Genomic DNA, 26,280 nt, shown 5'->3' with positions numbered 1-26,280 from the left:
AAGATCCTTTAACATGTGCCAAAAACAGACTTGGAAAAAGGCAACACTTCTCAATTTTGGGTGACTCTATAAAATGTCTCATTCGTTAATTATTTCATGTCATATTCTTGCCTAAAAAACGTGTACCTAGTACAGAACTAAGTATAGAGTTAGCAATCATTAATTATTTCTGATTCCTGTAAAATTGAAATATTTCAGTGAAAAATTATAATTTTTAAAACTGCATATATCCACATAAGATGTCATATACAAAGTCATCTTAGAGTTGTCAACATCACTGTCATTAGGCAAAGCTCTGCAGCTAGCTGTACTCTCCTTCTTGAAATGGTAGCACATTGTAAAGGCTGTAGCACAACCACAGAGCAAGGAAGTAAAGGTGGTAATGCCATGAAAAAAAAAAAAAGGTACGGATTTTAAAGTTATAGTTTCCCTTTGGAATTCTCCAACCACTCTGTGAGCCTAAATTTCTAGTAAGATAATAGGATTTAGGGCAACAGAACTACTCTGCCATCATTTTTCTGGTCTATCATAATTGCCCTGATTCCAACACTGTCACATATTGTACTGAAATATAATTTATCTAAGCATATACAAATCAACTGCAGCCTGACAAAATCTTTGTTATAAAAGCCATGACTTAAAGAGAAGAGGAAGGGAAGCTGCATATTGTGATGGTAATTATTCTCTCAATCAAAACATATTCCAGGATCAGAAGTGGTGGATCATGCAAGTAATCCCACACTTTGGGAGGCTGAGGCAGGCAGTTCACCTGAGGTCGGGAGTTTGAGACCAGCCTGACCAACATGGTGAAACGCTATCTCTACTAAAAATACAAAACTTAACTAGGTGTGGTGATGCATGACTGTAAACCCAGCTACTCAGGAGGCTGAGGCATGACAATTGCTTGAACCTGAAAGGTGAAGGTTACAGAGAACTGGGATCACACCACTGCACTCCAGCCTGGGTAACAAAGTAAGACTGTCTCAAAAACAAAACAAAGATTATATAATGAGCTCTTGTATATTTAGCTCCAAATTCAGACATGTACTCAAAAAAGAGAGAGCAATAAACTGAGAAATAAATTTTAAATTAAATAAGGTAATGTGCCTTATTATTTTATTGTCTAATCAGGTAATGAACTGACTTATCTGGGTGTCAATTCCAAATTTTAATCCACTACTTAAAAATAAAAATAGATACTGAGAATACTGAGAATCAGGAAAAGAAAAATAGTAAGCTACACAGATGCCAAAAAGAAATGATTATTGTAGCTGGGTATGGTGGCTCATGTCTGTAACTCCAGCACTTTGGGAGGCTGGGACTGGTGAATCACTTGAGGTCAGGAGTTCAGGACCAGCCTGACCAACATGGTGAAACCCCATCTCTACTAAAAACACAAAAATTTGCTGGGAATTGTGGCACATGTCTGTAATCCCTGCTACTCGGGAGTCTGAGGCAGGAGAATGGCATGAACCCAGGAGGTGGAGGTTGCAGTGAGCCAAGATCACCCCACTGCACTCCAGCCTGGGTGACAGAGCAAGACTCTGCCAAGAAAGAAAGAAAAGAAAGGAAAGAAAGAAAGAAAGAAAGAAAGAAAGAAAGGAAGCAAGGGAGGGAGGGAGGGAGGGAGGAAGGAAGGAAGGAAGGAAGGAAGGGAGGGAGGGAGGGAGGGAGGGAGGAAGGAAGGAAGGAAGAAAGGAAGGAAGGAAGAAAGGAAGGAAGAAAGGAAGAAAGGAAGGAAGGAAGGAAGGAAGGAAGAAAGGAAGGAAGGAAGAAAGAAAGAGAGAGAGAAGGGAAGGAAGGAAGGAAGGAAGGAAGGAAGAAAGGAAGAAAGGAAAGAAAGAAAGGAAGAAAGAAAAAGAAAGAAAGAAAGAAAGAAAGAAAGAAAGAAAGAAAGAAAGAAAGAAAGAAAGAAAGAAAGAAAGAAAGAAAGAAAGAAAGAAGGGAAGGAAGGAAGGAGGGAGGGAGGGAGGGAAGGAAGGAAGGAAGAAAGAAGGAAAGAAAGGAAGGAAGAAAGGAAGAAAGGAAGGAAGAAAGAAAGAGAGAAAAGAAAAGAAAAGAAAAGAAAGGAAAGGAAAGAAAGGGAGAAAGGGAGAAAGGGTGAAAGGGAGAAAGGGAGAAAGGAAGAAAGGAAGAAAGAAAGAAAGAAAGGAAAAGAAAGAAAGAAAGAAATGATTATCGTGTACTTCAAACTCCTTCTAAAACATAGTACAAAGTAAAAACTAGAATATATTCTGCTAGCCTGCGCAACATGGTGAAATCCCGTCTCTACAAAACAAAACAAAAAATTAGCCCAGCATGGGGGTGCATGCCTCTCCAGCTGCTTGGGAGGCTGAGGTCAGAGGATCACCTGAGCCCAGGGAGGTCGAGGCTGCAGTGCTGTGATCATACCACTGCACTCTAGCCTGGGCAACAAGTAAGATCCTGTTCTAAAAAATATATATCTTGAGGTGGCACCCAAGATGGCTGAATAGGAACAACTCCAGCCTCCAGCTCCCAGTGTTAGCGAAAAAGAAGATGGGTGATTTCTGCATTTTCAACTGAGGTACCCGGTTCATCTCACTGGGGCGTGTCAGACAGTTGATGCTGGTCCACGGGTGCAGCCCAACCAGCGAGAGCTGAAGCAGGGCAAGGCATTGCCTCACCTGGGAAGCGCAAGGGGGAAGGGAATTCCTTTTCCTAGCCAAGGGAAATTGGGACACACAACACCTGGAAAATCGGGTAACTCCACCCTAATACTGTGCTTTACCAAGGGTCTTAGCAAACGGCACAACAGGAGATTATATCCCACACCTGGCCCAGAGGGTCCCATGCCCACGGAGCCTCCCTCATTGCTAGCACAGCAGTCTGCGATCTAACTGCAAGGCGACAGTGAGGCTGGGGGAGGGGAGCCCGCCATTGCTGAGGCTTAAGTAGATGAACAAAGCCACCAGGAAGCTCAAATTGGGTGGAGCCCACCGCAGCTCAAGGAGGCCTGTCTGCCTCTGTAGACTCCACCTCTGGGGACAGGGCACAGCTAAACAAACAGCAGCAGAAACCTCTGCTGATGTAAAAGTCTCTGTCTGATAGCTTTGAAAAGAGTAGTGGTTCTCCTAGCACGGAGGTTGAGATCCGAGAATGGACAGACTGACTGCTCAAGTGGGTACCTGACCCCTGAGTAGCCTAACTAGGAGACATCCCCCACTAGGTGCAGACTGACACATCACACCTCACACAGCTGGGTACACTCTGAGATGAAGCTTCCAGAGCAAGAATCAGACAGCAACACTCGCTGTGCAGCAATATTCTATCTTCTGCAGCCTCTGCTGCTGATACCCAGGCAAACAGGGTCTGGAGTGAACCTCAAGCAAACTCCAACAGACCAGCACCTGAGGGTCCTGACTGTTGGAAGGAAAACTAACAAACAGAAAGGACACCCACACCAAAACCCCATCAGTACGTCACCATCATCAAAGACCAAAGATAAAACCACAAAGATGGAGAAAAAGCAGTGGAGAAACGCTGGAAATTCAAAAACTCAGAGCGCATCTCCCCCTCCAAAGGAACGCAGATCATTGCCAGCAACGGAACAAAGCTGGACAGAGAATGACTTTGATGAATTGAGAAAAGAAGGCTTTAGTCGATCAAACTTCTCAGAGCTAAAGTAGGAACTACGTAACCAGCACAAAGAAACTAAAAACTTTTTAAAAGAATAGATGAATGGATAACTAGAATAATCAATGCAGAGAAGACCTTAAAAGAACTGATAGAGATGAAAACCATAACACGAGAACTACGTGACAAACGCACAAGCTTTAGTAACCAACTCGATCAACTGGAAGAAAGATTATCAGTGATTGAAGAGCAAATGAATGAAATGAAACGAGAAGAGAAATGTAGGGAAAAAAGAGTAAAAAGAAATGAACAAAGCCTCCAAGAAACCTGGGATTATGTGAAATGACCAAATCTACGTCTGATTGGGGTGCCTGAAAGTGACGGGGAAGATGGAACCAAGTTGGAAAACACTCTGCAGGATATCATCCAGGAGAACTTCCCCAACCTAGTAAGGCAGGCCAACATTCAAATTCAGGAAATACACAGAACGCCACAAAGATACTCCTCAAGAAGAGTAACTCCAAGACACGTAATTGTCAGATTCACCAAAGTTGAAATGAAGGAAAAAATGTTAAGGGCAGCCAGAGAGAAAGGTCGGGTTACCCACAAAGGGAAGCCCATCAGACTAACAGCAGATCTCTCAGCAGAAACTCTCCAATCCAGAAGAGAGTGGGGGCCAATATTCAACATTCTTAAAGAAAAGAATTTTCAACCCAGAATTTCATATCCAGACAAACTAGGTTTCATAAGTGAAGGAGAAATAAAATCCTTTACAGATAAGCAAATGCTGAGAGATTTTGTCACCACCAGGCCTGCCCTACAAGAGATCCTGAAGGAAGGACTAAACATGGAAAGGAACAACCGGTACCAGCCATTGCAAAAACATGCCAAAATGTAAAGTCCATCGATGCTAGGAAGAAACTGCAACAACTAACGAGCAAAATAACCAGCTAATATAATGACAGGATCAAGTTCACACATAACAATATTAACCTTAAATGTAAATGGACTAAATGGTCCAATTAAAAGATACAGACTGGCAAATTGGACAAAGACTCAAGATCCATCAGTTTGCTGTATTCAGGAGACCCATCTCACATGCAGAGAAACACATAGGCTCAAAATAAAGGGATGGAGGAAGATCTACCAAGAAAATGGGGAAAAAAAAAAAAAAGGCAGGGGTTGCAATCCTAGTCTCTGATAAAACAGACTTTAAACCAACAAACATCGAAAGAGACAAAGAAGGCCATTACATAATGGTAAAAGGATCAATTCAGCAGGAAGAGCTAACTATCCTAAATATACATGCACCCAATACAGGAGCACCCAGATTCATAAAGCAAGTCCTTAGAGACTTACAAAGAGACTTAGACTCCCATACAATAATAATGGGAGACTTTAACACCCCACTGTCAACATTAGACAGATCAATGAGACAGAAAGTTAACAAGGATATCCAGGAATTGAACTCAACACTGCACCAAGTGGACCTGATACACATCTACAGAACTCTCCACCCCAAATCAACAGAATATACATTCTTCTCTGCACCACATCATACTTATTCCAAAATTGACCACATAGTTGGAAGTAAAGCACTCCTCAGCAAATGTAAAAGAACAGAAATTATAACAAACTGTCTCTCAGACCACAGTGCATTCAAACTAGAACTCAGGACTAAGAAACTCAATCAAAACCGCTCAACTACATGGAAACTGAACGACCTGCTCCTGAATGACTACTGGGTACATAACAAAATGAAGGCAGAAATAAAGATGTTCTTTGAAACCAATGAGAACAAAGATACAACATACCAGAATCTCTGGGACACATTTAAAGCAGTGTGTAGAGGGAAACTTATAGCACTAAATGCCCACAAGAGAAAGCAGGAAAGATCTAACATTCACACCCTAACATCACAATTAAAAGAACTAGAGAAGCAAGAGCAAACACATTCAAAAGCTAGCAGAAGGCAAGAAATAACTAAGATCAGAGCAGAACTGAAGGAGATCGAGACAGAAAAAACCCTCCAAAAAACCAATGAATCCAGGAGCTGGTTTTTTGAAAAGATCAACAAAATCGATAGACCACTAGCAAGACTAATAAAGAAGAAAAGAGAGAAGAATCACATAGACGCAATAAAAATGATAAAGGGGATATCACCACCAACCCCACAGAAATACAAATTACCATCAGAGAATACTATAAACACCTCTACGCAAATAAACTAGAAAACCGAGAAGAAATGGATAATTTCCTGGACACTTACACTCTCCCAAGACTAAACCAGGAAGAAGTTGAATCCCTGAATAGACCAATAGCAGGCTCTGAAATTGAGGAAATACTTAATCGCCTACCAACCAAAAAAAGTCCAGGACCAGACGGATTCACAGCCGAATTCTACCAGATGTACAAGGAGGAGCTGGTACCATTCCTTCTGAAACTATTCCAATCAATAGAAAAACAGGGAATCCTCCCTAACTCATTTTATGAGGCCAACATCATCCTGATACCAAAGGCTGGCAGAGACACAACAAAAAAAGAGAATTTTAGACCAATATCCCTCATGAACATCGATGCAAAAATCCTCAATAAAATACTGGCAAACAGAATCCAGCAGCACATCAAAAATCTTATCCACCATGATCAAGTGGGCTTCATCCCTGGGATGCAAGGCTGGTTCAACATACACAAATCAATAAACGTAATCCAGCATATAAACAGAACCAAAAACAAAAACCACGATTATCTCAATAGATGCAGAAAAGGCCTTTGACAAAATTCAACAGCCCTTCGCACTAAAACTCTCAATAAATTCGGTATTGATGGAACGTATCTCAAAATAATAAGAGCTATTTATGACAAACCCACAGCCAATATCATACTGAATGGGCAAAAATTGGAAGCATTCCCTTTGAAAACTGGCACAAGACAGGGATGCCCTCTCTCACCACTCCTATTCAACATAGTGTTGGAAGTTCTGGCTAGGGCAATCAGGCAAGAGAAAGAAATCAAGGGTATTTCGTTAGGAAAAGAAGAAGTCAAATTGTCCCTGTTTGCAGATGACATGATTGTATATTTAGAAAACCCCACCGTCTCAGCCCAAAATCTCCTTAAGCTGATAAGCAACTTCAGCAAAGTCTCAGGATACAAAATCAATGTGCAAAAATCACAAGCATTCTTATACACCAGTAACAGACAAACAGAGAGCCAAATCATGAATGAACTCCCATTCACAATAGCTTCAAAGAGAATAAAATACCTAGGAATCCAACTTACAAGGGATGTAAAGGACCTCTTCAAGGAGAACTACAAACCACTGCTCAGTGAAATAGAAGAGGACACAAACAAATGGAAGAACATACCATGCTCATGGATAGGAAGAATCAATATTGTGAAAATGGCCATACTGCCCAAGGTAATTTATAGATTCAATGCCATCCCCATTAAGCTACCAATGACTTTCTTCACAGAATTGGAAAAAACTGCTTTAAAGTTCATATGGAACCAAAAAAGAGCCCGCATTGCCAAGACAATCCTAAGCCAAAAGAACAAAGCTGGAGGCATAACGCTACCTGACTTCAAACTATACTACAAGGTTACAGTAACCAAAACAGCATGGTACTGGTACCAAAACAGAGATATAGACCAACGGAACAGAACAGAGCCCTCAGAAATAATACCACACATCTACAGCCATCTGATCTTTGACAAACCTGACAAAAACAAGAAATGGGGAAAGGATTCCCTATTTAATAAATGGTGCTGGGATAACTGGCTAGCCATAAGTAGAAAGCTGAAACTGGATCCTTCCCTTACTCCTTATACGAAAATTAATTCAAGATGGATTAGAGACGTAAACGTTAGACCTAAAACCATAAAAACCCTAGAAGAAAACCTAGGTAATACCATTCAGGACATAGGCATGGGCAAGGACTTCATGTCTAAAACACCAAAAGCAATGGCAACAAAAGCCAAAATTGACAAACGGGATCTAATTAAACTAAAGAGCTTCTGCACAGCAAAAGAAACTACCATCAGAGTGAACAGGCAACCTACAGAATGGGAGAAAATTTTTGCAATCTACTCATCTAACAAAGGGCTAATATCCAGAACCTACAAAAAACTCAAACAAATTTACAAGAAAAAAGCAAACAGCCCCATCAAAAAGTGGGTGAAGGATATGAACAGATACTTCTCAAAAGAAGACATTCATAAAGCCAACAGACACATGAAAAAATGTTCATCATCACTCGCCATCAGAGAAATGCAAATTAAAACCACAATGAGATACCATCTCACATCAGTTACAAAGACAATCATTAAAAAATCAGGAAACAACAGGTGCTAGAGAGGATGTGGAGAAATAGGAACACTTTTACATTGTTGGTGGGACTGTAAACTAGTTCAACCATTGTGGAAAACAGTGTGGCGATTCCTCAAAGATCTAGAACTAGAAATGCCATTTGACCCAGCCATCCCATTACTGGGTATATACCCAAAGGATTATAAATCATGTTGCTATAAAGACACATGCACACGTATGTTTATTGCGGCACTATTCACAATAGCAAAGACTTGGAATCAACCCAAATGTCCATCAGTGACAGACTGGATTAAGAAAATGTGGCACATATACACCACGGAATACTATGCAGCCATAAAAAAGAATGAGTTCGTGTCCTTTGTAGGGACATGGAAGCAGCTGGAAACCATCATTCTCAGCAAACTATCGCAAGAACAGAAAACCAAACACCACATGTTCTCACTCATAGGTGGGAACTGAACAATGAGATCACTTGGACACAGGAAGGGGAACATCACATACCGGGGCCTATTGTGGGGAGGGGAGGAGGGGAGGGATAGTATTAGGAGATATACCTAATGTAAATGACCAGTTAATGGGTACAGTACACCAACATGGCACATGTATACATATGTAACAAACCTGCACGTTGTGCACATGTACCCTAGAACTTAAAGTATAATAATAAAATAAACAAACAAAAAAGCAAATAAAAATCCCCTTCCATGGTAAAAATAAAATAAAATAAAAATAAATATGTATATATATCTCTCTCTCTCTCTCTTTTCTGACCAATAGTCGCAGAGATTTGTTCCTCCTACATGAGTTCAATGGTACTTAGCAGTAAGTAATGTATATTTTAAAGGAAAAGCATCAGAAAACAGAAAGGTCTTTCAGAATAAAAAATGGTTCTAATCTCTAGATTTAATGTAACTGATAGCTAACTTAGTAGCTGGAAACAAATGGTTTTCAAAAATTCTGAAATGTCATGGATCTCACAAGTTTTTTTTTAAGTTGCTTAACTTTTACAATAATATAATCATTTCCTTCATAGTTTCTGGAACTTATTTTTATTTCCCTATTTAGCTTATTATATACAATTTATAAAACGGCATTTTCTGTCTTTTTTCTTTTCTTTTTTTTTTTGAGATGGAGTTCTGATTTTGCTGCCCAGGCTGGAGTGCAATGGCATGATCTCAGCTCATTGCAACCTCCACCGCCCGGGTTCAAGCTATTCTCCTGCCTCAGCGCCCACACAGCTGGGATTACAAGCATGTGCCACCACATTCACTAATTTTGTATTTTTAGTAGAGATGGGGTTTCACCATGTTGGTCAGGCTGGTCTCGAACTCCTGACCTCAGGTGATCCACCTGCCTCGGCCTCCCAAAGTGCTGGGATTACAGGCATGAGCCACTGCACCCAGCCTAAAACGGCATTTTCATAAATACATGAACATACTGCATCATACTAACTTTTCACAAGAAGTACATCTGTTTCAAGAGAAATCACAATGATTCTAACGTATCAGTAAAGATTTTAAAATATTAAGAGCATGACAAATGGAAAATTGATTCAACAATAAGTAATTTCTTCTAGAAAATATCATATTCTAAGAAAACCAACCTGTAGCCTCTTATGTTTGCATTTTGGATTGAAACAATGTTTGATACAATATGAAAAAGAATCTGAACCTAACAGAAGTTATTTGACTGACTTTCCAATCTTTTCAATGTAAATGCAATGAAATAAAAAAGAATATCAAACATCAAATATAGGTTTTTCTTTTCTTTTCTTTTTTTTTTTTTTTGTAGAGATGGGGTTTCGCCATGTTGCCAGGTTGGTCTCGAACTGCTGGACTCCAGTGATCCAACTGCCTCAGTCTTCCAAAGTGCTAGGGTTACAAGTGTGAACCACCACACCCAGCCAGGATATTCTTAATTGACCTATAATCTAACGTATTTCCTTATGTTTCTCATTTTCTCTTAGAAAATAATTGCCATCTAATTTTTTTTCAAACCCTGAATGTGGCATTCAAGCTAATTATTAAAAGAGATAAATTGTTTTTTGTTGATAACTAAAAACATTTAGAGGCTATTTCTAAAATGTATAGGTCTAGTCATATTCACCTGTTATACTTAGTGGATAAATTTATATTGGTCCTTTCCACAAATCTTATATTGACGAACAAATGTTATGTTTCTTTTTAGAACCCTTTCTCATATGTTAATAGTAAGAAAGCATTCAAATTACAATGCTCCCAAACTATAAACGTATGCTTTAAAGATGCTGCTGCTCAGGATGTGAGGCAACTGAAACTCTTCAAATTGCTGGTGAGAGTGCTTAGCAATTTCTTACAAGTTAAAAATGAACCTACCCTATTACCTGGTTATGCCTTTCCTTGGGATATGCTCAAGATAAAAAAATATTTTTTCCCAAAGACACTTGTACAATAATGTCTATAGCAGCTTTATTCACAAGAGTAAAAAACTGGAAAAAAAAAAAAAAAAAAAAAACAAATGTTCATCAATACAGAAAGAGATAATCAAATCGTAGTATATTTGCATGGTGGAATACTACTTAGCAATAAACAAATAAACCACCAAAACAGCATGAATAAATCTCAAAAACGTTATGACAAGTGAAACAAGCCTGACTATACTACTGTACTATTTTACATGAAACTCAAGAACAAGCAACACTAGTCTATGGTGACAGAAAATCAAAACAGTGTTCACCTCTGAGAGTTGGGAACTGCCCAGAAGAGGAACAAAAGAAAAAAGTGATGGAAACACTCTGTATCTTTACAGAAGTGGTAATTATACAAGTATACACATTGATCAAAGCTTACTGAGGCCGGGCGCGGTGGCTCAAGCCTGTAATCCCAGCACTTTGGGAGGCCGAGACGGGCGGATCACGAGGTCAAGAGATCGAGACCATCCTGGCTAACACGGTGAAACCCCGTCTCTACTAAAAAATGCAAAAATTAGCCGGGCGTGGTGGTGGGCACCTGTAGTCCCAGCTACTCGGGAGGCTGAGGCAGGAGAATGGCGTGAACCTGGGGGGCGGAGCTTGCAGTGAGCTGAGATCCGGCCACTGCACTCCAGCCTGGGCGACAGAGCGAGACTCCGTCTCAAAAAAAAAAAAAAAAAAAAAAAGCTTACTGAATTATAAAATTAAGATCTGTGTATTACACACATGTAAGTTTTAGCTTAATAAAAATAAAAGACTTGAAAAAAATGCCCTAAATAAAAAATTTTAAATCCAGAAAATTGTAGAATTTCAATTAAAACTAATAAAGTTTTCTTTATATAGGTCTACTTGTAGAAAAACCAACATTCAATAAACATTCTTGTGGTCATTGTATACTAACAAAAAATACAGTCACATTTATTTATAGAACAGAATTTTGTTTTTAGAGACACAGTCTCACTCTGTCACCCAGGCTGGAGTGCAGCGGCACAATCCTAGCTCAAAAAAGCCTCAAACTCCTGGGCTCAAGCGATCCTCCCACCTCAACCTCTTGAGGAGCTGGGACTACAGGTGTATCAACACACTTGGCTAATTTGCTTTTGTTTTTGCTTTTGCTTTTGTTTTTGTTTTTGTAGAGATGGGGTCTCACTATGTTTCCCAGGCTGATCTTAAATTCCTAGCCTCAAGTGATCCTCCTGCCTTGGCCTCCCCAAAGTGCCAGGATTATAGGAATAAGGATAGAATCTGATGAGGATAGAATTTTTAAAATATCTGTAGAACTGTTATTGAATTTTATAAAATTCTGTTCCACTCCCCACAAACAAAATTATCAGTACTAAAAGAAATTTAAATCTTTGAAAAACCCAACTCCTCTTCTGCAACCCAGCAACAGACTCAGATAACTCGTAACTCCTTAAGTGTGCCCTAACTTTGTCATCTTGTAATCTAAATAAATTAATCTTAGGTGCAATTGTGTAAGTGGCACCTGTTTAATCATTAATTCTTAACACTGTAGTACAGAGAAGTTACTTAACTATTATGTTATTCAAGGCTCCTGTCCTAGTCCATTTGTGTTGCTGTAACAACATGCCACAGACTGAGTAACAACGAGCAGAAATCTATTTTCTCACAGCTCTAAGAGCTAGAAGTTCAAGATCAAGGCATCAGCATCTGGTGAGGGCCTTCTTAGTGCATCCTCATGTGGCAGAAGGCAGAAGAGAAAAAAGGAAACAAACTCCCTCTATCAAGCCCTTTTATAAGGATGCCTAATTCAATTCACAAGGGAGAAGTCCTTACCCTAATCACTTCTTAAAGGCCCCCCCACCTCCTTATATTAGGTTGGTGCAAAAGTAACCGCAGTTTTTGCTATTAAGGCAAAACCGCAATTACTTTTGCACCAACCTATTCTATTACACTGGCAACACCTGATTTTTTTCAAACCATAGCAATTACCAAATTCAAGACCAAAACTCAAGTATCTGGCTCCCATTTTAAGAACAAGCAGTTAAAAGATTATAGCATCTGATCAATCCATTTTCAGTAGACAATCAAGAAAAAAAAAATCAAGTAACATTTTAAAATATTCTACACTGGAACCAGAGCAGTTTGCCAATTTGTATTCAACATTTAGGTAAGAAATTTAGAAAATACACTAACCTTAGAAGACTTCCTTCGGCTTCTTCTGGTCCAAACTACCACCAGTTTATCTGGTTGCCTGCCAAACAGAAAAAAAAGTTAAACATAATTTATCTTAAATAAATAAAGTTTCATTTTAGTGCCTTCAAAAGAGCAAAAATGTCATCTGCTTTAGGTTACATAGAGCAGCTACTGTTAAAACAAAGCTCTATCAAATATAGTAGATGTTGACTACAGATGTGACCTAATTTGCATAACTAATATTTCCTCCCTGTCTTTTCTAACAATACTTTAGCAAGTTAATTCACAGGGACAAACCAAGTAAAATAAAATATTTAGAACTGGTGACTATTTTAAAAAGAAAAAGCACGCACATATCTTCTCCAAAAATTAATACCATACTTCTAACACATTATTCCCTTTAATGTGAAGTAAATAGGTATAAAAAGGGCACTTCCAAAATAATTTAAATCTATGAATTCACTACTTTTGCATCTCTATATCTCATGAACAATGCTTGTGGTTTTTAAAACATTATTGTAGCCAATCATCTCAATTATCTTCATAAAAACAATACGGTACTGAAAAAACAGGCAAGGTACATACTATTATCCCTATTTTAATTAAGCTTAAAAGACTATTAAGTTAAATAACTAATCAAAAGCTCTGGCAGAACCAAGACTGAAATACAGTCTTCTAATCTCAGATTTCTCTTCTTTATCTTCCACTAATATAAAGTCAAACAAAAATAATACATTTTCAGGTAATATTAGGTTGGTGCAAAAGTAACTATGGTTTTTCCCATTCCTTTTAATGGCTAAAACCGCAATTACTTTTGCATCAACCTAATACAACGAAGTTCTCTTTTGTTCTTATGAAAAACATCAAGATTATAAGTTATTTTACTTAAATTTTCATTTAAAAAAAATCTTAGATAAAAGCTTCTTAACCAAGAAATGAATGCCATACTCATCTTGTTGACCTTCACCATTTTCTATGTCCTGTTCATTTTACACTGGAATCCCTTGCCTTCAGCAGATAACCTTTCCTTCTGTTTCATTTAATTAAAAACATATACACATACATAAAAGGCCTCCAGCCTTAAACTCCTTGCTCAGTGATCCACCTACAAACCTATATGAGAGTTATACCAATGGAAAAACAAACAACCGTTAAAAGAAAAACAAAAAAAAAACACCTTGTTCAACACAAAAACCTGGACTAGGACAATTACAGTGAGTAAGGATGGGGTGCAGTATAACAACATGATAGATGGGGTTGGGAAGAAGGTATGATCAATGATGGCAAGTTAACAAGAGGAGAACAGTAGCCAACAAACATAAGCTACCTCTTTTGAAAACACTGATGGCTTGCCAGAACATTTTACCTAGATTACTGCACTACCCTCTTCACTTATGCTCTCATCTCCACAGCTCCAGCCCAACTTCAACTCTGAAATTATATTTTGACAGTACTTTTATAGAAATGCTATCTTACAGTTTTTCTTTGTTTATCATCATATGCTGGGCTCTTACACTGAAGGTACTACCAACTGGCCCTTGCAGGTTGAATTTTACAGGCTTACTTGACTGAAAGAGTATTCTATTTTATTTTAGTTTTAACTTAAACTCTTTTAAAAAGTTCTTAAATATCTTTAAACAAGGCCTATGCTGTACAGATTAGGAGAGCCTCTAACACTACCAACTGCTTCACACCTGACCAGCTTCACTGTTTAAAATCATCTATCTAGACCCTATGTGCATTTGGCCCTGCAACACCCTTGTTTCTCAACATGGCTTATAAGGTATTTCACTCACCACTTGACTCTGATCTAGCTCTCTAACTGTATAACCTGCAAATATCTCATAGGCATCTTGCTCTATAACCAACCCCTGAACACATATTCCTTCATTTCTTCACATCTTTGCAATGTTACAACATTTAAAAAAACAAAGGAGCACACACAAAAACTTCCTCTTCCATTTTTCTACCTGGTAAACTCCTAATTTATCACTTTCTCTGTGTAACCCTGACCATTTCTCATGTCATCTCCTGCCCCATCCCCTCCCACTCATCCCATATTCCAAGCCTCAGAGTTAATTACGCCTGTGTTCCCAGTAATAACCTAGACACACCTATTTTCTATGTTAATACTCTGTATACCTTGTATTGTAAGTATTTATTATTTCTATCTCTCCCACTAGATTGCACTATTTTATCAACCATATCTTACTTATCTTAGTATTCCTAGCAACTAATAATCTAGTATGAGGTTGAGGCTCAATGAATATGTGGCACTGAATAAACCTTAAGTTTCATCCAAGAACTCCCAATTGTTTAATTATAATTGATGAGGTCCAACTGAAGCCAGTAGCTATATAATACATCATCCCTGCAACTCATCCAAGCTTTGCAGGGATCCTCATCCTGGCTGCACATTAAAATAAAAACTCTAGGGAAGCATTTCTAAATATTGATACGTAGGTTCCAGCCCTTGATAATCTGACTTAATTGGTCTGGTGTGCAGTTTTTTAAATTCCACAGGTGATTCTAACGTGCAGCCAAGGCTGACAACCACTGTTTGACTTGAAAGTCTAGTGAGGCATTACCTGTGATGGCAATGAGAGTGTCTCCCCTACACAACATCCTCCTAGTGCCACCTGAACTGTTGCCTCATTCTAGCACACTCCTGCCACTCAACGCATCTCAGTGCTTCAGAAAATGAAAGCTTTTTTAGCATAAAAAAGCAAGAAGGGTGGTCTCCTAAGCTGTATGTATGCCTGATGTCCCAAGAATGTAAACAGATCATAAGTCACTTATTTAAGAATGCCCCCAGAGATAGCTAGACATTTTAGTGATTTTAAGTCAAGTTCACATTTTAAATATCTTCACTAGAAATCAGTCCACCATTTTATTATCAGGAACAAACTGAGGCAGAGTGTTCTAAAATAAAGAACTGCTGTGGGTTATTATTCTCAATAGAAGGGTACCAAGAATCACATAACTGGCTATCCATAATTAATATTTTAAGCATTCATACTACACTAGAAAATAACCATTAAATATTTACTTATGTACTCCCAAGAGACCAGACACAGGACGGCTGTGAGAGTTTTCTCCAACTACCAACAAACCTACAATCATATAATTTCCTGTCAAAAAAGTCAAGAAAACCTGATAGGGTTTCAGAGAGAATGCAACAATCGCATATTTAACATCTCTATCCCATCACTTCAGTTTAGTTAGTAGGTAGCCCTATATATAATACACACACATTTTTATATATTACATATAAACATTTTATGGACATACACATAAAATGTATGCACAGTCACACTTCCTATGAAATCTGTCTAAAGGGCTCCACTGGAAAAGTTGAGGCCTTTTCGTGGGCTTGTTCAAGGAAGGAAACTGTGCATTTAAAAATAAAGATTTAACACCTTCTATCCTGTCTTCAAAGCCATTAAAAAGGAACATCTTGAATCTGAAGGTGGCATGCTTTGTCTCAAATTGTGCTCTTGACGTCAAATTCTGGAGAGGAAGAAAGAAGCTAGGAAAAAGGACAGGAGACAGCAGTGAAGAAGAGCAGAGAGGACTGAAGTGGAGAAGAGAGGAGAAGCTAAAAGGAGAGCTACAATATTCAGATTATAAAGCAATTAGCTTGAGCTTTCCCTGGCATGCAACTAAGGCGTGCCCTCCTCTTCACCACTAAGTGAACTACTGCGTATGAAAACTAAGTTTAAAGAAAAACATTTCTGGCTTATTTTAACTCCTTTACTCTTTTCCACTCTCTGATGTATGACACACGTGTGAGGTGAAACTTTAAAAGCCATGAGAAAAACCCAAAACTATCACATGAAAATCACTCCCATCACTTTCCATAATCATAATAAGCATTCGACAAATATTTTACTGAACGTCTGCTATGTTCCTGGCACCATGCTGAGCAATGGAGATACAAGGATGAAAGAAAGATCCACTGGAAGTTCACAATCTAGTGGGGAGACAGACCATTAAACCAACTACCCTAGCCCAGGCACAACCTTGGAGAACACAGAGTAGATGAAAAGACCTTAGCTTAAAGAAACTATTTATAAATATCTCAGGAAACAACATGAACAGTGGCAGAAAGTACTGGCCCAACCACAGAGATTACTAGATTTAAAATTTGTAAAAACTGTAATTTATAATGACACTTTCAATGTAAAGCCCAACAAACTAATTATCGTATGTCTGTTTACTAGAAAATCACAGAGGCATTAAAAATATTTTCTAAGAACATTTGCAAACATAGGACAATGTTTAGGATATCATGGTCTGTTTGTTTAATATAGATTTCAATTTTTCTATACTATATAATAAGAGAAGAACCAAAAGGAAATACCTCAAATTGCTATCTGTGTTTATTACTGGGAAGTAAAATTACGTGTCATTATACTTTTCTGTATTTTCTACCATGAATTTGTATTACTTTATGCTGGTGGGAGGTATTTAAATGTGGGGAGTGAGCTACTAAAAATAAATCAGTTGCACACTTACTAAGAAGTAGAATAAATAAATACATATAAATCAGAACTTTTAAGTTTGGAATTAATTATGAATAGACAGAATTAAATAAATTATTATTTTTTTAATTTCAGAGAAATCACAAAGCCCTCAAACAACTAAATTAATTTGTTTTCCAAGTCAACAGAAGTGGGGGAGTAGTATTCTTTGTCTTAAGTTAACATAAATGTTCCCCTAAGATCTGAGCAAAATTTTTAAATAGGCTCCACTTGACTCTGGCAACCTCCCCTCCTTTTTTGGTAGCTCCTTCAATTCCTGGGCCATTCTTTCTCAGGCACTGAAAGTCAACATGACATTCCAGTATGGGCTGGCCAGACCCAAACAATAATATGACAAATGCTTTTCAGACCACTCACTTTTTTTCTACATCAATTAAAATCCCCATTTCTCCAGGATAAGTATCTTAGGAGGTTATTAAGAGGAAAGGAATCCGGGGGAAAAACTTGTATTAATTCAAGAGATATGAATTTATAAAAGTGGACCTTTCAAAGATGACATAGTACACAGTTATCCCTCCATATCTGTGGGGGATTGGTTCCAGGACCCCCCCGATACCAAAATCTGAGGATGTTCAAGTTCCTTATATAAAATGATGCAGTATTTGCATATAACCTATACAAATCCTCTTGTATACAGTCACACACTGCTTAACGATAGAGATATAGTCTGAGAAATGCATCATTAGGCAATTCTGTTCTTGTGCAAACATCACGGAGTATACTTACACAAACCTGGATGGTATAACCTACTACACACCTAGACTATATGGGAGAGCCTACTGCTCCTAGGCTAGAAACCTGTACAGCATGTTACTGTATTGAATACTGTACGTAATTTTAACACAATGGTTATTTGTGTATCTAAACATATAAAAACATAGAAAAAGTACAGTAAAAAATACAGTATTATAATCTTATGGGACCACCTTCAGGTATGTGGTCTGTTGTTGACCAAAACATTCTTCGGCAGTGTATGAGTAAGTTTAAATCATCTCTACGTTACTATACCTAATACAACAATGTAAATACTATGTAAATAGTTGTTACGATATACTGTTTATATTATTTTTTGTTATTATGTTGTTATTTCTATTTTTTTTCCCTGAATATTTTCAAGTCACAGTTGGTTGAATCCACAGATTCAGAACCTGCGGATAAGGAGGGCAGACTGTATAGAAGAGAATTCTAGACAAGGAATAGGTCTGATACTAAGTGACTTTAGAAATATCTCTTTCTTTCTCTGAGCCTATTCCCTAATTTGGACTTCACTAAAATCTCAACCAGTTAAAAAACAAAGAAAGAAAGAAACAACAACAACAAACACTGACACTAATTGGCTAAATATTTGGTGTTTTAAAAGCAAAATGAAAAATTCAGAAATAGGGTAAAGAATATGAGGCAAGAATATTTGTCTCCTGTCTATTAACAATCTAGAGGTAGCTAATATTACCACCTTTGAACAACATTATGAAAGGGGAAGTAATAACTTTTAGCAGAGCAGTAAACTGACTATCAGATTTATGCTCCCTTTCCAAGGCACAGTGTTAATCATGAGAGGTGTTACAAGAAGTACCCTACTCCCAGCCCTTTCCAACCACCACTACCATGTTGGCATTAAGATGGGGCCACATCATACTTCTCACTACTAGAACATGAGAAGGGGTCTATGTCACTTCTGGAGTAAATGAATAATAAACTAGTATATTTTCCCCACACTATCTAAATGGACAGGATTCTAGAACACACAGGAGGGCACAGTCGTAAGATAAGAGTTGCCTGGGCCCCTGAATGACCACACAGAAGGTCAGTTGACCTGGAACATCCTCTCTACATTGAGAAGTGAGCAAAAAATAAACTTTTGTTAGGTTAACCAACTTGGATTTCCGGGTGTATCTGCTACAGTAACCCCTCAATGTTCTAGAAAACTCAGTAAATTTAAAAAAACACACACACACAACAATAATAGTTGCTGTCTTGTAAAAGTTTACATTTCAAAGTGCTGCGACCGTATTTATCCTTTTTATGTCCTATCAGTTTTCATTTGTATGAAATCACTATTCCAAAAAATAAAAGATAGCTGTACCTCAAAACTTGGAAAGCCTCCAAGCTTTTCCTAAATTAAAAATAAGGAACTTTGTAAGTCTTTGGAACACAAAAAGTACAACACATTTCTCTCACCACAGAATCCAGGATATGTTTAAAATAAGAAAAAAAGAGCTCAAAACATTAATACCAAATTTAACTGAATAGGCACTTCACTAATAAGGTTATTTCTTTTAGGGAAAAGGACTCTTAGCCATAAATGAACATTTCATGGTAGGATGCTGTGAAAATTCAAACAAAAAAGGGGGAGATTGTCTTATCACAGAAATACTCTAACTTTACTATTTCTCAAGTAATTATTTTTATCCTTCAGTAGGTACATCTGCCTCCTATTAAACTACCACTACTACAGCTCCAGTTAATTATACTCCTTTATGCTTACTCACAAGAGTTACTTAGCAAGCTGCAGTAATTATTCAATAGGGAAAAAATTATACAAATACAAGACAAAGTACATACACAGGATATATTTCTTTTCTGTAAAAATAAAGGACAATTCTAATAATAAAAGATGCAAAACATCTTTATCAGTTAAATAAAAATACTTTGTTTTTTTACCTATATTTTTGTGTCACTCTATTGTTTAAAAAATATTTTAACAGAGCAATTACTTTTGGTTAAAAATAACTGATAACGCAAATGAACTTTTCTGACAGGTATTTCTAATATCTATATGCCAGTATTTAGAAATAGCACCTCAAATTGAGGAAACATAGTTTGATGTTTGGCATATTACAGCAGAGTGTACTTTCAGATGGGCCATCAAAAATAAATAAATAAATAAATATCTTACTAACAAGAGTATAAAGAATTTACTATTTTTCTTTCTTTCTTTTCTTTTCTTTTTTTTTTTTTTTGAGACAGGCTCTCACTCTAGCCCAGGCTGGAGTACAATGGAGTGATCATAGCCCACTGCGGCCTCAGACTCCTGGACTCAAGCAATCCTCTTGCTTCAGCCTCCTCAGTAGCTAGGACTACCAGCACACGCCACCACAACAGATAATTTTTAAATTGTTTTGTAGAGATTGCTATGTTGTCCAGGCTGGTCTCCAACTCCAGGCTTCAAGTGATCCTCCTGCCTGAGCCTCCCAAAGTGTTGGGATCTCAGGCGTGAGCTACCACACAAGGCCTAATTTTTCTAATATAAGGATATTTGTAAGACAAACAGCACTATAATGAATCACTGCTGTATATGTATGCAATACTGGTCTTCTCAAATAATACTTCATACTTTATTGTTTTATAGTATCACCCATAATGAATTCCTTTAATTTAGCATATTATTTACTCTTCTCTTTTTTTTCCAGACCTATTGGAAGAAGACTCACATGTCACTAAAACAAATATTAGTATACCCAGGTTATATACCTGGTTCCCTGGAACTGAAGTTAGTAGAAAAACAAACAAACAAAAAGAATCTATCAATCTGACCATTCCTCAGCCCAAACAATCATACTCACAATTTCATCTCAACACACTTCTATAATTACTGCAATTTTGTGTTTTGGATGACTACATTTGTCTGTCTTGTTTCTGACCTTAAGGGTCTCAAGAGATTTCCTGGTATTCAAAAAGCATTTATTAAGAAGAGGGCAGAAAAACAATATGATAGATAAAAGAATCACAAGAAGAAAACTTTCTTCTGGTTGCATCATCTAAGCCTCAAGATGTTCGTCAACTGTGAAATAAGAATACAGGACCAATGTAACGAATAGTTAAGATATATGAAGTGCTTAGTGGAGCGCTAGGCTTTCAGCAACTTCTCCAAAAACATTAGCAACCAGTCCATGTGTACACACAGAGCTTCCAAATAGCTTCGTACAGTCTCCCTCTTAAATGCGAACAGACGACCAAAGATCATCTAAGGAAAGCCTCCAATATGAAAGAAAACAGGCTAAAAAGGAGAAAAAGAACTTGCAGGAAACCGAGACAATATCACCAGTATGCTCAGAGGTATTAAAGACATTACACTCATGAAAAATACCAAAGGAATATTTAATACATAAGAAAGCGTTCTGAAGATTATGTCATTATTTTTCATTAGGTGAGCAAAAAATGCAGAGTTGGAAGATAAATTTGAGGAAATCTTCCAGAACTAGAATAAAATAATGATTATTTTAAAAGAGAGAAATACAGGAAATTTAGATAAATTCAGAAGGCTAAATATCTGACTATCCCCAGTATAGCAGTGAAAAAAGGTCCTAAGATGTCATTTATGCTGAATGTTTTGTGAAAGACCATTCCAAAGTGGAGCAGGACACTTGTGGGCTCCAGCGAAGGAAAGGAACTGATGAATTACCAATGTGTTTAACTGTTTGAGAAGGATTTTGAGAAGTAACAAGTACGTTTAAGAATAATAATGATACGCACACTGCAGGGTCATAAGGGAAGGTGGGGGGAGGACAAAACAAAATTAGTAATTATTAACATAAGGAAATTTTTAAAAAATGGAAATGTGATAATACTATAGGGCTCAGCTGCTAACAATGTTTACTAAGTCACAATGAATTCTGACCTAACTCTGATAGACTTGACTGGTAAGTGAGGGGATGGGTAAAGAGAAGGGTAAGTAAGCTTCAGGGAGGATATGACAAGAGGGCTAAATCCTCACCTACCAAATCAACAAGTTAGTAGATAGAGTCTATAATCAAAAAAGTAAAACAACAGTTGAAAGTATGTTGCTGAACAATAAAATACCACTTCATACCACCCATTAGGAAGGCTACTAAAAAAAAGACAAAGGCCAGGCACTTTAGAAGATGGAAGCAGGAGCATCACTTGACCCCAGGGGTTTGAGGCCAGCCCAGGCAACACAGTGAGACCTCGTCTCTACAAATAATTTAAGCCAGGCATGGTGGTGCATGCCTGTGGTCCCAGCTACTTGAGAGGCTGAGGTGGGATGATTGTTTGAGCACAGGTGGTTGAGGTTGCAGTGTGCCGTGATTGCGCACTGCACTCCAGCCTGGGTGACAGAGCGACACCCCCATCTCAAAAAAAAAACAGAAACTCAAGGAAGGGCCATGCACAGTGGCTCATGCCTGTAAGCCCAGCACTTTGGGAAGCCAAGGTGGGAGATCGCTTAAACCCAAGAGTTAAAGACTAGTCTTGGCAACATAACAAGACCCTGTCTCTATTAAAACACACACAAGCACGCACACACACACAAAAGGCAGAAAAAGAGTGGAAAAAAGGTACAAAGAACAAAGGCAACAAGTACAGAACAGTAACAAATAAGGGAGACATTAATCTAACTACACGAGTAACCACTTTGAATGTCAGTGGTATAAATGCACCAATTAAAAGATTGTCAGAGGTTCAAAAAACAAGACTCAATTGTATGTTTTCCATAAGAAACCTATTTTAAACATAAAGACAAGTATAGATTAAAAGTAAGTAGATGTAGACAAATATACCATGCTAATACTAATCAAAAGATTTGGTTGCTTACATGCTTGTGAAACAATCTACAATGAATTATATATACATATATAGTTACATATGTATGAATTATATATACATATATATAGTTATATATGTATGAATTATATATATATAATTATATAGTTTAAAAACAACAACAAATTTATCTGTTTGAAACATCTCAAAAAGAAAAAGACACATGCCACACACCTTACATAAGAATAAACTCAAAATGGATCCAAGATGGAAATGTTAAAATGGTTTTTTTAAAAATATATATATATATGTACTAGAAGAAAACATGAGTGAATTTCTATAAGCCCGTATAGAGAAATGCTTTCACTATGTCTCAAAATCAAGATGTAATATTGATAGATTAAATTAAAAAAAAAAAAAAAAGGCATACTGAAAAATGCCATAAACAAAGTCATACATTAACAAAATGGGAAAAACTATTTGCAATATAAGACACTGGTAAAGGAAAGACAAAAAGACTTCTACTTTCCAGTCAAGCATGTCAGGAGCTTGGAAGCTGTTACTTCTATCCCCACAACAAGAAAAAGCAAACAAACTGAAAATCAACAACTCTTCCTAGATTCCTCAGAGAATTGAGGTCACAGGGCAAATCATACCCCCAAAACTGGAGTGAGAGGCAGACAAAGAGAATCACAACTTACAGGAGTAGCAGCCCAAGAACCAGTATGCTCCACAGTAACAGAGTAAGAAAGTCTAAATTGCAATTGACCAATTACTAGAGGTTGGATGTGGACAAGTATGAGAGTTAAAAACTCCCAGGAAGATCAGTCTTGGGAGGCCCCACATTTTTGTGAGTTTTACCTCCAGGAGCCCTACCAGGTTCTCTCACAGTGCAGACTGGATAAAAATAACCTCCTCTTAGGGCAAAGAAAGAGGAAAAGTAGGCACTTTGAAATACTTTCCCAAGCCTCTTAATAAGGCCTACCCTCAAGAGAAACTATTTTACTAGAAACTAAATGAACTGAGAGAAGTGAAATAACCAACTCCACTACCCTCTAGACTTCCTTTCTCACCTAAAGGGGAAAAAACTGAGGCGCACTGGGGAGGGTAAAGCCAAAAAACACAATCACTAAAAGCCTCATCATAGGACTATAGAATACTTCCTGTTCCTCCACACCTTATCAGTAGAGCTCCCATATAATAACAGGGAAATACAACTGAAAGAACTATCCAGTATTTTATTGAGGATTTTTGCATCGATGTTCATCAGGGATATTGGTCTAAAATTCTCTTTTTTTGTTGTGTCTCTGCCAGGCTTTGGTATCAGGATGATGTTGGCCTCATAAAATGAGTTAGGGAGGATTCCCTCTTTTTCTATTGATTGGAATAGTTTCAGAAGGAATGGTACCAGCTCCTCCTTGTACCTCTGGTAGAATTCAGCTGTGAATCCATCTGGTCCTGGACTTTTTTTGGTTGGTAGGCTATTAATTATTGCCTCAATTTCAGAGCCTACTATTGGTCTATTCAGGGATTCAACTTCTTCCTGGTTTAGTCTTGGAAGAGTGTAAGTGTCCAGGAAATTATCCATTTCTTCTAGATTTTCCAGTTTATTTGCGTAGAGGTGTTTATAGTATTCTCTGATGGTAGTTTGTATTTCTGTGGGGTCGGTCGTGATATCCCCTTTATCATTTTTAATTGCGTCGATTTGATTCTTCTCTCTTTTCTTCTTTATTAGTCTTGCTAGTGGTCTGTCAATTTTGTTGATCTTTTCAAAAAACCAACTCCTGGATTCATTGATTTTTTGGAGGGTTTTTTGTGTCTCTATCTCCTTCAGTTCTGCTCTGATCTTAGTTATTTCTTGCCTTCTGCTAGCTTTCGAATGTGTTTGCTCTTGCTTCTCTAGTTCTTTTAATTGCGATGTTAGAGTGTCAATTTTAGATCTTTCCTGCTTTCTCTTGTGGGCATTTAGTGCTATAAATTTCCCTCTACACACTGCTTTAAATGTGTCCCAGAGATTCTGGTATGTTGTATCTTTGTTCTCATTGGTTTCAAAGAACATCTTTATTTCTGCCTTCATTTCGTTATGTACCCAGTAGTCATTCAGGAGCAGGTTGTTCAGTTTCCATGTAGTTGAGCAGTTTTGATTGAGTTTCTTAGTCCTGAGTTCTAATTTGATTGCACTGTGGTCTGAGAGACAGTTTGTTATAATTTCTGTTCTTGTACATTTGCTGAGGAGTGCTTTACTTCCAATTACGTGGTCAATTTTTGAGTAAGTACGATGTGGTGCTGAGAAGAATGTATATTCTGTTGATTTGGGGTGGAGAGTTCTATAGATGTCTATTAGGTCTGCTTGCTGCAGAGATGAGTTCAATTCCTGGATATCCTTGTTAACTTTCTGTCTCGTTGATCTGTCTAATGTTGACAGTGGAGTGTTGAAGTCTCCCATTATTATTGTATGGGAGTCTAAGTCTCTTTGTAAGTCTCTAAGGACTTGCTTTATGAATCTGGGTGCTCCTGTATTGGGTGCATATATATTTAGGATAGTTAGCTCTTCCTGTTGAATTGATCCCTTTACCATTATGTAATGGCCTTCTTTGTCTCTTTTGATCTTTGATAGTTTAAAGTCTGTTTTATCAGAGACTAGTATTGCAACCCCCGCTTTTTTGTGTTCTCCATTTGCAAAAATCCTCAATAAAATACTGGCAAACCGGATTCAGCAGCACATCAAAAAGCTTATCCACCATGATCAAGTGGGCTTCATCCCTGGGATGCAAGGCTGGTTCAACATTCGCAAATCAATAAACATAATCCAGCATATAAACAGAACCAAAGACAAGAACCACATCATTATCTCAATAGATGCAGAAAAGGCTTTTGACAAAATTCAACAGCCCTTCATGCTAAAAACGCTCAATAAATTCGGTATTGATGGAACGTACCTCAAAATCATAAGAGCTATTTATGACAAACCCACAGCCAATATCATACTGAATGGGCAAAAACTGGAAAAATTCCCTTTGAAAACTGGCACAAGACAGGGATGCCCTCTCTCACCACTCCTATTCAACATAGTGTTGGAAGTTCTGGCTAGGGCAATCAGGCAAGAGAAAGAAATCAAGGGGATTCAGTTAGGAAAAGAAGAAGTCAAATTGTCCCTGTTTGCAGACGACATGATTGTATATTTAGAAAACCCCATTGTCTCAGCCCAAAATCTCCTTAAGCTGATCAGCAACTTCAGCAAAGTCTCAGGATACAAAATTAATGTGCAAAAATCACAAGCATTCTTATACACCAGTGACAGTCAAACAGAGAGCCAAATCAGGAATGAACTCCCATTCACAATTGCTTCAAAGAGAATAAAATACCTAGGAATCCAACTTACAAGGGATGTAAAGGACCTCTTCAAGGAGAACTACAAACCACTGCTCAGTGAAATCAAAGAGGACACAAACAAATGGAAGAACATACCATGCTCATGGATAGGAAGAATCAATATCGTGAAAATGGCCATACTGCCCAAGGTAATTTATAGATTCAATGCCATCCCCATCAAGCTACCAATGAGCTTCTTCACAGAATTGGAAAAAACTGCTTTAAAGTTCATATGGAACCAAAAAAGAGCCCGCATCTCCAAGACAATCCTAAGTCAAAAGAACAAAGCTGGAGGCATCACGCTACCTGACTTCAAACTATACTACAAGGCTACAGTA

The 26,280-nt window shown here is 37.7% G+C and overlaps 1 protein-coding gene across 13 annotated transcripts in view; it reads right to left on the bottom strand.

Moving 5' to 3' along the window:
- EHBP1 (EH domain binding protein 1) overlaps window positions 1-26,280 on the bottom strand; it is a 338,942-nt gene that overhangs the window by 275,976 nt on the left and 36,686 nt on the right. For all 13 annotated transcript variants that reach the window (XM_073023037.1, XM_073023036.1, XM_073023038.1 and 10 more), the window contains one exon: window positions 12,528-12,585. In XM_073023037.1, the coding sequence (XP_072879138.1) occupies window positions 12,528-12,585 (58 nt within the window). The remainder of the gene's footprint in view (window positions 1-12,527; window positions 12,586-26,280) is intronic.

Source organism: Chlorocebus sabaeus, chromosome 14, assembly GCF_047675955.1.
Source record: "Chlorocebus sabaeus isolate Y175 chromosome 14, mChlSab1.0.hap1, whole genome shotgun sequence".
NCBI lineage: Eukaryota > Metazoa > Chordata > Mammalia > Primates > Cercopithecidae > Chlorocebus > Chlorocebus sabaeus.
The sequence above is the reverse complement of the archived record's forward strand: the minus strand, read 5'-3'. Positions and strand labels throughout refer to the sequence as shown.